Source organism: Haplochromis burtoni, unplaced genomic scaffold (assembly GCF_018398535.1).
Source record: "Haplochromis burtoni strain Fernald_Lab_line unplaced genomic scaffold, NCSU_Asbu1 Contig_575, whole genome shotgun sequence".
NCBI lineage: Eukaryota > Metazoa > Chordata > Actinopteri > Cichliformes > Cichlidae > Haplochromis > Haplochromis burtoni.
In genome coordinates this window covers 316,557-329,296 of record NW_024582936.1, presented here as the reverse complement: position 1 = coordinate 329,296, position 12,740 = coordinate 316,557, and the positions used below count along the sequence as shown (strand labels likewise).

The following is a 12,740-nucleotide window of genomic DNA, read 5'->3' as shown; positions in this document are numbered from 1 at the left end:
TACTCATTTGCCTAATAATTCTGCACTCCCTGTATAGTAGCTTGCTGTCTGATACGCTGCACCTGCTCTGTGGTTGTTCCGTGAATTTTATACAGCAGAGCAGTTTACCAGTCCTGCTGGTTTGGTGTCATAATGATGTGATAGGAAGGTTAACATGAATCTGCTAAATGCAGGGAGAATCCAGAAAAAATGGTTTGACCTGAGTTTTGAAGAGATGGAAGTGGTTGTTTTAAAGGACCATAAGCTCTGACCTCAATTCCTGTCTGTCAGGAACCTTCCAGATGTCACAGCAGAGGATTTTTCAAAAGTTCACCTTCATCAGTTCAAGTGGATCCACTGGGAGGTGAGTAAAGTCCAGTAAACGAGCCAACCCAACCTAGTATTAAACTGACATTGGTAATCAGAATTTTAAATTAAGATCATAAACACAACCTGTTAATGATGAGTAACCAATCAGAAAACACCTGTCACCATCTTAACACCTTTCCAGCCTGCACTCCTCAGAGGTTTGTGCTCATTTAGAAACAATATTTTCACCAGAAGACTTAACAACAACATTAATTTGAAATTGATCAATGATGATTAATTCATTAAACAAAAGCGCACTCTAACCCACTGGAAACTGTTTTGTCTCATAAATCTTGTTTGTTTGCTGTCACACTTTAACTCCTGTAGGGCCGAAACGCAGAGGAGCAGGTGAAGATGATCCAGCAGGTAGAGCGATATAACAGCATGTTGCCACAGCAACAGAAGATCACCATTTCCGTGGAGATAGAGAAGACCAGAGAGCCGCTGTACCAGCTGTTTCCTCATGGCGATGTGGTGAGAGCTTCTGTGCCAGAACCAGGAGAACATAAACTGCCCACTCTATCAGACAAAGTGTTATTGCATGTTTTCTGTCACGTGTTGCAAATTCATCGCAGTTTCATGTCTTTAGGTGTTTGTCAGTAAGGACGTTGCTCGTGATTTTGGGTTTGAGTCAGCTGAAGCTGCCCTGAAAGGACTTTACAGTCGAGTCAAACAGGGGTGAGCGGTCACAGGTCAGCAGTGTAACATTAGTAACAACCATAGAAATAAAAATATGACACCATCCTCCCTCAGGGCCATCCTGATCTGTGCCTGGGCAGAAAAAGGAGCTGATGCTTTGGGTCCTGATGGTGTGATCATTCATTCTGATGCATTTCCTCCTGAAAGTCTTGTTGATACGCTTGGAGCTGGGGACACCTTCAACGCTGCTGTCATCTACACACTGTCCAAGGGTGAGACTTTTAAACATCTATGTAGCAGGAAGCCAGCAAAACCTCAGTATTCTGTAGCAAAAAGCTTTATTAATAAAGTGCTGATCCTGATACACACCAGAACAAAACCTGTTTTAACATATATCCGTTGTTGTAAGTGTACATGGATTGGCTGTTATATAATCCTTTTCTACGCTACTTGAGCACTCAAAACTTTATACAACATACCTCATCCACCCATGGACAGACAGTTTTCTATCCATAAGCTATGCGACTTGGGGTCCTATTTTGGCATGCACACTGGAGCAGCCAGGAACCCAATCACGACCGTTCTGATTAGTCGGTGACCTGCTCCCATGACCCCACGGAGGAAAAGATGAGATGGAAACATTTCAACACAGGACCATCACAATAAGACTGTTAATTAAATTAAAACTGTTAATTAAACTTCCCTTTAATTAACTTTGATTTATACAGCACCAAATCACAACAACAGTCTCAAGGTGTTTTATATTGTAAGGTAGACCCTACAATAATACATACAGAGAAAAACCCAACAATCATATGACCCCCTATGAGCAAGCACTTTGGCGACAGTGGGAAGGAAAAACTCCCTTTTAACAGGAAGAAACCTCCGGCAGAACCAGGCTCAGGGAGGGGCGGGGCCATCTGCTGTGATTGGTTGGGGTGAGAGAAGGAAGACAGGATAAAGACATGCTGTGGAAGAGAGACAGAGATTAATAACAGATATGATTCAATGCAGAGAGGTCTGTTAACACATAGTAATGCCCTTTAATTCCCCTTTACTTTTAAATAAAATAAATCAGTAACACCTGAGGACTGATTAATTTAAAAGATCAATGTTTTCTGTCTATAGGTGGAAGTTTGCAAGATGCCCTAACCTTTGGCTGCAGGGTTGCTGGCAGGAAGTGTGGTTTCCATGGTTATGACAGCATCAGCAAAGTCTTCGATGACATGCAACCACAAAGTTTGTTTTAGGGAAACCCAGTCCACAAAAGCACATGACCACATGAAAAACAATGTGTAAACATGAACATGTGTGTTAACGTGAAAGTGTTTGAAGGCACAACTGAAATTTTATCTAATTTTCAGTTTAAGGAAAATCATCTGTGGTATAAGGGATCTGCATAATTACAATCAGTAACTGACATTTAACATCCATTAGTTCCTTCATTCACAGATCAATAACTGGATTATTGTTCAATAAATTATTAACTGAAGTGAAAGAAGCAAATGTTTCTTTGGAGTGTTTTTACTTGGTGGAATTAAATCTCACTGATCAGTGATCGGGTTGATTGTTTTTGTCCTGATAGTTTGTTTTTCATTAAAACAATTACGACTCGATGCTCAGACACAGCTTCCTTTCATTCTCTCTACAAATAACCGTGTCAGGGTACTCACTCGCAAGGTCTGGTTTCCTGCGCAGAAAGGAACAAAAAGCCAAAGACGACAAACATGTTTTTATTGAAGACCCAATTCTACTAACGATTTCCAGTTTAACAACCAGGCATCAAACAACTGTTGTACTCCAGCTTCTCACAGGTGAGTTAAACATCCCAGGTGCAACTGGCAGTGGCAAGCAGGACCTGCTTGACACCTCTAAAACACAAGGCATAATTGGCACACATACACATGAGTGAGAGCGATGGAGAAAGGAAATTGAGTCATCAGAACCACAACAATAGCAGAAAACTTGCTGAGCACCAGTTCAGCTCACTGGGATGAGCAGGTGACCATATGCCTCTCAGTTTTAAGAAAGGCTAGTGACCCCTGTTATAGAGTCTGACAGCTGCAGGGATTATATACAAATATTCAGCTGGGGGTTAGGGTTTAACCAGGTCTAATTTTTTTTTTAAAAAGAAGACTTTATAAGATAGACCTTCTGAGTATCACTACAAAAATTACCAACAGTGGTCCTCATACCACAGTTTGATATCAGCAAACACTGAGAGCATACATTGATATGACACTACAGCCATGCTATCATTCAAACACTGATAACAGCATAAATCGAATTAAATCGGGACTTGATGAGACCTTTCGAGTATCACTAGAAATATTATAAACAGTCGTCTCCGTACCACAGTTTGCTATCAGTAAACACTGATAGCATACCACATCCATGTTAGCAGTGTATAAACAGATGGTTTCGCATATATTAGCACAGGTATCAATAAAGGACTACCGTATTAAACACTTTTACTAACCTCAAGCAGATGGACAGGCGCTCTGCAGTTGGGATTGAGCGCCTGTAGTTGTTGTCTAGGCGGGCGATGCTTGGACCGCTGTGGGACAGCAGCTCCTCAAACTGGGCGAGGGAAAGACAGTGGTATCGCTGAAAGCGGCCGTCATCCAGGCGCAGCTCCTGGAGCAAGTGGTGAAACTCACCAAACTGCTCACGTTTCTGGAGTACTTGATGGACCCAGGTACAGCGAGGACGTCCTTTACGCCGCTGCTCTGCTCTCCACAGTAAATAGAAAAGGGAGACTCTCTATTCAAACACTAGATCAACAGCTGCCATCTTGCAAACATACCATCTGGCACTACTTCCTCCAACATTTCCACAAGTAATTCGCGTTGGACAAACGTTGAGGTGCGAATGTGCATGCGTCAAGCTAGGGGCGTCTGGCACGTTCTGGTCGTGTCTGTCGCGTTCGGTGTGAACACACCGTAATGACAGAATGGCAGCTGTTTTTTATGAGCGGAAGTTTTAATTCAGTTCAATTCAATTTTATTTATACTGCTCCAATTCAAAACAAGTCACCTAGAGGCACTTTATATTGTAAGGTAGACCCTACAATAATCAAAAATAAACTGCTGACAGGTGTCAGGTTTAGCTTTCAGTTTATTTTGAACAGGTCCATAATCTTTAATGTTCAGGTAAGTACAGGTGAGACAGGTTTGCCAGCAACAGCACAGATGAAAGATAAAATATCCTGAGTGGTTTCCAGTATTATCATGTAGTTTTAACCTGTTTACACTTCCTAATGAGACAAAAAGCGAAAGATTCATCAGGTCAAAGACATCTAAGTACATCAGACAGTGAAGCATTTTCTCCCCAATCGGCTTGACAGTGATGAATCGTGTTTCATGTGTAAACTGAGCCAATGAGGAGGCTTCCAGCTACCTGACATTCAGGTGTAAATAGAAACAACATGAATCAACATGAAGTGAGAGGTTTTAGAGAGAACATGAAATATAAATTGATGTTCTCGGGCAGAACGTCAGTTCTTTAGAATAAACTAACAAAAGGTTAAAGAAATAAACCTTGACAGTTACCACGTGATCACTTTTCTGCCCACTGGAACAACACCCTCAGAGGAGGGGCAACTTTCAAGTTGTTCTGACACAGTGTTGTCATGGATACAAGTGTTTCCCTTCATGTTTAATTCAGTCCTTCGTATTTATATTGTATGACCTTCACAGCGTCAGCGTGCATGTGACCTATGGTGAACAACACTGTCTGAACTATAATTACCTGTAATCTTGAAGATAATCTACGAATAATACATTAAACTGTGAGAAGGAGTAATAGTGTCTGTAACTGTAACCTTGTTAGTTTGGACTCATTGCAAAGTGTAAGGCTCACTGTGCTGCTGTCAGTTCTTTTCTGATCTGTTCATCATATACTCATCCTTTTAATGATGTGTTGTATATATTCACATTAATTGTAGATCTATGTAAACCCTGCATATGAACATTTAGGCAGTGCTGGTGGTGGCGGTGGAGTTGGCAGTCTGTTGCTCCATCTCTGAGCTTCCTACCACCATTTCTCTCAGCCCTTTGCTGAAGTGAAGATTTGCTCCGATCACGATGAAACCCTGCAGAGATGGAACAGCTCCTGTCAGCCAGGGGGCAGCACTGAGTTTATTTCTGCATAAATCTGACTTTAAAAAAAAAGAAAGCCTAAAACAAATAAAATGATAATAAAAGCCTTTATTATAAAAAATGTGTGACGCCCACAAGTGTATGGTCACAATTGTAATTTTTTTGTAAATTGTTTTTTTTGATGGTGGTATTACACTTTTCATTTAGAGTTATGGAGAATGTAATTGCGTGGCATGGCCACAAGGGGGAGGGCGTGGTGAGTGCGATAGGCCGTTGCAACGCTCCTGTGCCTCAGACGAGGAAGAGCCTGCAGACCGAATGCAACTCATGTCTCCTATCTCTGCTTTTCTGTTAAAAAAAACAGGTTAGTAGCCCAAGTTTGCTAACTGCAACGCACACATAAAAGCAAGAAACCTTTTTCTGTCTTAATTTAAAGACCGCTAATGTTGTGAGAGAGTGTGTTTTCACAGATTGAGATAAAGCTAACCTTACCGCCATTTGTAATGGGAATCCGCCATTTCACTTGTATTCTAAAGAGGTAACTGGTCTTATTACCTGTTTTATTTTATGACAAATGCAGATCTTAGACACATTTCTTTTATACTGACATTATTGGAAGTTACAGTTGATTAAGATTATTCCAACCTACCCAGTTATTATGTGTCAAATATAAATAGTCTGATGTATACTGTTTGTGGACGATTGTAAACTGTTTGTGAGCAATGGTATAATATTTATTTTTATTGTTTACAAATGTAATATATTGTTTGAATCTTTTAAAATATAAAGAATGTATAATGGAATATAAGCAGGTTAATTGCAGTGTTAATGGTACATCACAGAGATATTATTGATGCTTAACAGCAGTAGAATTTGGTTACAGATTTATTGTAAAAAACCATACAAAATAATAATTGTATATGAGTAAGTTTATTCTTGCGAGAAAGCAAGGTAACCAAAAGGGTTTAACCTATGGACCTGATTGAATGTGTTTTTGATGTTAAAAGAGAAATGTGTGTGTCTAAATGAAAAGAAAAGAACGCTGTTTAATTCTGTTAATAAATCAGACAAGGAAAAGCAGAGCGTTCTCACTCCTGAGGCGTAACATGTCGACGTTTTGTCACGTCCCGCGGCGTTCCTGAGGAACGCGAAAGGAGTCCTTCGGCGTTCTTATGGTACGCGGCGGGTTATGGCTGGAATCCAGTGCAATGACGCTCCCGCGGTAATAGACGTTCCAGCCCTGTATTCCAGCCCTAAACCTAACCTTATCCCTAGCCCTGACCATAACCTTATTCCTGACCTTAACCAGGACGTTAATGATGTTAAATAGCGTGTTTCTAAGCGATTTGAAGAAAAAGAGCGAACATGTGTAGAATCAGTCCAGACGGTTCTCATATTGCCTCTTTTTTCCGAGGTCGTCATTTAGGAATGTGGTGGGTAGCCGAAAACGTAATATGGTGACGATTTGTCACCTAGCGTAAAATGTTACGCTTTGGGAGTGAGAACGGGTTGGGAAGAGCCTGCAGACCGAATGCAACTCATGTCTCCTGTCTCTGGTTTTCTGTTAAAAAAAAACAGCTTAAAAACGGACCCTATCGAAGGTCTGTAACAAATGCACCAATCTTACATCTCTAAGGTATGTTTTTGTTTTTTCTTTAATATGGCAGTTGGCAGAGGTGCACCAATCAGAGTGCACTTACATCAGTCACAGGATTTTCCTGTTTGGGAGAGTATCTGTCCTGAATGCAGAGCTAGAAAAGAACTAATCAACAGTTTGAAGAAGTTGGGTTGTTCTCAGTTCCTTCGGAGTGTGTTGGATCAATTAAGACTTTGGAAAAGTTCCCGAGGTCTCACAGCTCACCATCACTGAGCAGAAAACAAATTCTGAATTACAGCTGCGGAGCATCAACTCCAGAACATCTGAGGACTGAACTTAAGAGATTCAGTAAGACAGCAGTCCTAAGTTCACAAACTGTTCCATCCCAGAAGAAGAAAGAGTCCAAGTCCTGAAACGCTTCTGTGAGTAAACTACAAACATCTCAGTGCTAAAGTTGTCGAAGGAATTAAAGTCCTCACAAGTGATGTTCAACAGTTAAAGATGAGAAAATCCAGCAGATCCAGAGGTTCACACACAGAAATGTCATATAGTTTAAATTACATATTTTATATGTAATTTAAACTGTTTCCTCTCTGTTTTATATTTGTAGCACTTTGGTCAACATTGTTGGATGTAAAGTGCGTTATAAATAAAGATGCTATGCTATGCTATATCAGGTCATTTATCTTATTTAAATCACAACAACAGTCGCCTCGAAGCGTTTTACATTCTGAGGTAAAGACCCTACAATAATACGGAGAAGGATCACCACTGCATTTGGTAACAAGTGCACTCATGGGTCAAAATGTTCACCAGTACTGAATATCCAGTGACATGGGAACAGTAAAATAATTCTATTTAACCTCAGACACACACAGCTAGATGCTCTTCGGGGTCAGTGGGCTCCCTGAAATGATTTATCTGCCACCTCGGTTGTGGTCCCAACTCGAGAACAAGAGCTCAAACTGCCCGACTGACATCCTGAAATATGACCGAAAACTCCTGGATCAATCCAGGACATTTTGTTGCCTATTCCGAGGAATCGGATGACCCAGATTCTCTGTTTCTTCCTTTTGTTTCTTAGCAACATCAGGATCATCATCACTTCACGTGTACTCTGTGTTTGTCAGTGCATTTTTGAGGACAAATTTTCCATAAAAGCACTTTCGATGTGCATCTATTTACACAACAGGTTTGCATTCAAAATATTTGAAAATTTATTCAATTTTTTTCGCAATCAACTCAATGTGTTACAACTAATCAAAATCAATTTTATGTTTTATTTTCATAAATATGAAAAAAGTCTAAAACTCCTCAAATAGTCGAGGGGTAAAATCACACTCACGTTATGATATTCAACCACCTCCTCAATGAAATCCACCCCATCAGCCAGCGGGATCCGAACGCCTCTCTTTGTCCAGTCTAAGAGAGCACACACAAACAGAGCGACACTGTCACGGTGTGTTCAGGGTCTGTGAGTTTTTTGATTGATGAATTAGGTTCTTACTGTTGATCAGTGGAACTACAGACATCTGCAGCATCGTCTTTAGAGGAGCCTGCAAAGGAATCAACTGCAGACACACAGAGAGGTTTTAGGGTGTATATGCTTCATGTTTTGGTCAGAACGTGTAAAAATCAGGGAGAAAGTGTTTGTTCTGTAGTTTTGTGTCTTGTGGAGATCAGAGAAATATTTTACTGCTATTGTTCATGGTCATCATCATTATCATTGCATTAATAACATAATCTACAGCATTGATATTGCATTCAGATGTTTAAATATATTGGCACCCAATCGGCCTTTATTACAGGAGCAGTTATAACCCCTTTAAACTGTTGAGTTAAATCTATAATCTTAAATGCTTTTGAATGCTTTTCATAATCTTAAATGTTTATATGCAGATTATATTGCATTATAAAAGAAAGGCCTAACTCTGAGTACACTCTGTGCCAAAGTAGACAGGAAGCGCAGGCTTTTGCAGAGCGTGCTTGTGAAAGTGAAACTAAAGCAGAGTCTAAGTGTAAGTTACTTTGAGGAGCAGTTTGGATGGGGCTATTTGAATAACCAGGTTATTCATTGTTATCTTTTATTCTTTTATATTCTTTTATTAAGTTTTAAGTAGTATCATTTGATTAAAACATTTAGTCGATATATTACACATATAGTTTCAGTTGTGTACGTGCTGGCCTTCTGTCTGGTGGAAAGGTTACAAGGTTTAGCTGGTGAGGTGAGAGGTGAAACTGAGTGCATTTCAGGTCGACACAAACACACACACACCCACACACACACAGTAGATGGACTCATTTATAGGTGAAAGTTTAATTATATTTTGCTTGTGACCAGGGTTTTAATAGTTTTGCAGTTTTCATTAGTTTTTATTTTAATTTAGTTTTGATTTCAGATTTTCAATTTTATATCAGTTTTAATTAGTTTTTAACAATTGTTTGCTAGTTTAGTTTTTATTTTTTTGAAAATCCTTAGTTTCAGTTTAGTTTTGATTAGTTTCAGTTATAGTTTTAGTTGTGTTTGCAATAATTAAGTGTAACAAAATCCCAGTTTCATCATATCAGTCATGCTCTTCTGCTTATCCTTGGGTATGTTGCTATTCCAGCTACCATACCCTGCACCCTGCACAGGTCGCCTGTCTGTCGCAGGGCTAACACGCAGAGACAGACAACTCACATTCCCACCTATGGGTTCTTTAAATAAATAAATAAATAAAGGCAGATGAACAACCATTGATACCAGGCAACTATAAAATGTATATCTTGGCCCCAATGAGACTATTAACTCTTGCAGCACCGGGTGTTCATAATTTTGGTTCAAGTGAATTGATAAACTTTTTGAAGGCAATTGACTCACACAGTTATGTAGATATCCCCGTCCTGTTGTCTCGGGATGCATCACGCTGCCTTGCCTGGGGTTAGCTTCTGTTTCTGGGGATGAGGGTTGAGTGTGCTCCCTTACCTTCTCAAGGTAAGCTAGGTTAGCCTTCTTGTGTGAGCTTTTCAAGTGCACTTTAAGGTTTGTGGGATTTTTTCCCTTTAGAAATGTCCCTCATAATTTGTCTCTTTCCACTACAAGACACTTGCTTTATCCAAAACACAGTCATATTCAAAGTAATCCCAAATTGGACTCTGGCGCTTTCTCCCGACTTTTCCTGACATGATTCTGCGCGTGGACGGAGCAGCAACACAGACGACTCGACTAACGTACTGCCACCTGCTGGCATAATGAGACACAGCAAGAAAAAAATCTGGAAACTAAACTTCATTTTCACCCTTGACTATTGTATGACACGCACACATCAATGAAAACTAAACACATTTTTGCTATAAATTCAGTTAATTTTAGTTAGTTTTGTGAACACTCATTACAGTTTTAGTTAGTTTTCCTTTTTTTGTTTTTATTTTTATTTCCGTTAACGAAAATGTTTTTTCACTTCTAGTTTTCATTATTTCGTTAGTTTTCGTTAACGATAATAACCTTGCTTGTGACTGCAAAATTGTGCCTGCATGAGTGACAGTTTCTTGCAGAATGTGTGCCTGATGTTCCAGACGAAAAGCGAGCGTCCGGCAGCGACAGGAAGACACCTGGCATGGAGACGAGGCGATGTTGTTTTTTCAAACTGTGTTAAAAGTCATTGTGGTTTTGAAACTTATTCATGTGATGACGCATGAGGGGGCGTTATAAATTTCCCTGATGATATAAAACAACTGATTGTGTATTGTTCGAGAGAGATCGATGCTGCGTACAGTGTTCATCTCTCCACGCGTGTGTTCATTAAAATCATCGTTTGACTTAACCCGGCTGGACCAGTGTTGTTATTTTGGATTTCCTCCTATATCCCTCCTCAATATTGAACCCTTAACAGTCTCCTTGCTGTCTCATTGAACCAATTACTGTAAGATGAAAACAAACTTACCGCCAGAGACTCGAGAGCTGACTGGTTGGAGAAGATCTTAAACCTGAAAGGTGAAAAAAAAGTCGATAAATAATCAATAATCAAGTTGTGCTATAAAATGGTGGATCATTACGAAGCCAGTTTTAACCAACATGGCGATGGTATTGGTGATGAGTTCGTTCTGTTGGAGAACCGGTGTGAGAGCATAATGTGGTGGGTTAGAGTTTTTCATTCCTGTAGAAGGTGAGCGATGACAGGTCCGTGGTGTCAGGGGTGTGTGTGGATGAGAGGAAGAGAGGACCCAAATGCAGGAATAGCAGGTAGGTGAAGATTGGTGATTTATTGTAGACAATGGAGAAATGAACAGACCATGAGATGGCTGACTGCCTGGACGACTGAAAGACTGGCTGAATGGCTGACTGAGCATAGGGCACACACAGGAACGACAACATCAATGACAAGACAATGACCAGGTTGAAACTGAGGGCTTAAATACACCGGCTGAATAGTGACTGATTGGAGACTGGTGAGTGAACAGCTGAACACAGAGTCCAGAATGAATCAGTCCTGGTGGGTGGCCGTGTGGCCAGCGGTGGCATTGGAGTCGATCTTGTGGGCGGCCACGTGGCCAGCAGTGACGCTGGAGTCGATCTGGCGGAAGGCGGCGGTGGCCACTCAGCAAGTCCAGAGGCTGGCTGCGAGGAAGACAGCGGCGGCCACTCCGCAGGTGCGGAGGCTGGCCGCGAAGAAGACGGCGGCCTGGTGGCCGGTAATGGCGAGGAAGGTCAGTCAGCGGCCTGGAAGGTGGCCACCGATGCCAAACCCAATGTGGACGAGGCGGTGGCAATCGCTTGATCAGGCGGTGTGGAAACCTCTGGCTGAGGAGAGAGAGAGAGCTCACAGCTGGCTCTGGGTGCTGTGACTGCAGATTGGGGAACAGAGCTAAAAACGGACTGGGAGACTGACTTGGAAGCTGAACAGCAGGAGACTGGACTGCAGACTGGAGGACAGGAGACTGAGCTACAGGTGACTGAACTGAGGATGGGGACAGTGCTGCAGCCTGAGACAATAAACCGGGAACATGAGATGGAAACAGATCTGCTAATTTACTAAGGGAGTGAGCTAGGGCCTGAAAACCTGGATGAGGATGTGGATGAGGTGGTGAACGGGCAGGTCAACATGCTAGCTCTTCCAATCCATCCTCCAGAGCGCGAGGGCAATGCCTGGAGAGCCTCAGCTGAATCTCAAGGGACGTCAGGTTAGATCCTGGCCACCCTCACCTTGGGTGCTGGGACAGGCGTGGGAGCTAGCTGGACATCAGTCACCCCCACCCAAGATACAGGAAGGCGGGTAGGAGTGGACTGAGGTTCAGCTGCCCTCGCTCTGGGAGCTGGCACGGAAATGGGTGTTGGCTGGTCATCAACTGCACCGTCCCGAGGGCCTGGCACAGGTTCGGCGACGCGCTGAGCCCTAGCCACCCAAGGAGCTGGGACAGGCTGAGCGTTACCAGGCTTCAACTGAGCAGGTAGAACAGGTGAAGGGGAAGGCTGAATCCGATCAGTCTCTTTGGAAACAGAATGATAATGAGTAATAATTGGATAGTCCAGAATGTAATCACAGTATACAGTCTTTGATTTAGATCATTGGCAAGCAGTCCCTGAGTTGTGGTGAGGAGAAAAAAAGTCAGTTTAGCTCACCACGGGATCTTGCTGCTCCAAACTGGTAATGTGAAGGCTGCATGAGCCTCGTCTCCACTGAACAAAAACAGCTGAGCTGCTGAACAAGGGAGCCTCCGTAGAGCCGAGGTGGGAGGTGGAGTCGTCGTGGCACAGCGAGATTGAAGGTCCAGTGAATGAAGCGGCTGGCGGGCAAGCGAGGAGCGGAGCGGCGAGAAAGCGAGCGGCCGAAGCTTGGCCAGTGATGCCCACTCTCCGAGGTGAATGGTCCGATGCAGGTGAGGCAGCAGGTGGGGGACCACGGCGTCTCTGAGGGCTGCCCAGAGCCAGGCGAAACCCCTCGAAGATGTGCTGTCTTTCAATTCAATTCAATTTTATTTATATAGCACCAAATCACAACAAAAGTCGCCTCAAGGTGCTTCATAGGTACAGAGAAAAACCCAACAATCATATGACCCCCTATGAGCAAGCACTTTGG

At 42.2% G+C, this 12,740-nt stretch overlaps 2 protein-coding genes across 4 annotated transcripts in view; one reads left to right on the top strand and one right to left on the bottom strand.

The window, feature by feature from the left end:
• Positions 1–270: 270 nt before the first annotated feature.
• On the top strand, positions 271–2,605 carry khk (ketohexokinase; the record flags this gene model as incomplete). Its single annotated transcript, XM_005948169.3, is given in 5 exon segments — positions 271–343; positions 676–822; positions 938–1,026; positions 1,102–1,259; positions 2,116–2,605. Coding segments are annotated over 5 exon segments (589 nt in total), but the record flags the coding sequence as incomplete, so codon positions are not given.
• Positions 2,606–4,086: 1,481 nt separating this feature from the next.
• LOC102300085 (phospholipid transfer protein) overlaps positions 4,087–12,740 on the bottom strand; it is a gene marked incomplete in the record, with an annotated part of 43,723 nt that continues 35,069 nt past the window's right edge. For all 3 annotated transcript variants that reach the window (XM_005948166.3, XM_005948167.3, XM_042214496.1), the window contains 4 exon segments: positions 4,087–5,080; positions 8,030–8,106; positions 8,192–8,255; positions 10,608–10,650. In XM_005948166.3, coding sequence (XP_005948228.2) covers positions 4,961–5,080; positions 8,030–8,106; positions 8,192–8,255; positions 10,608–10,650 — 304 coding nt within the window.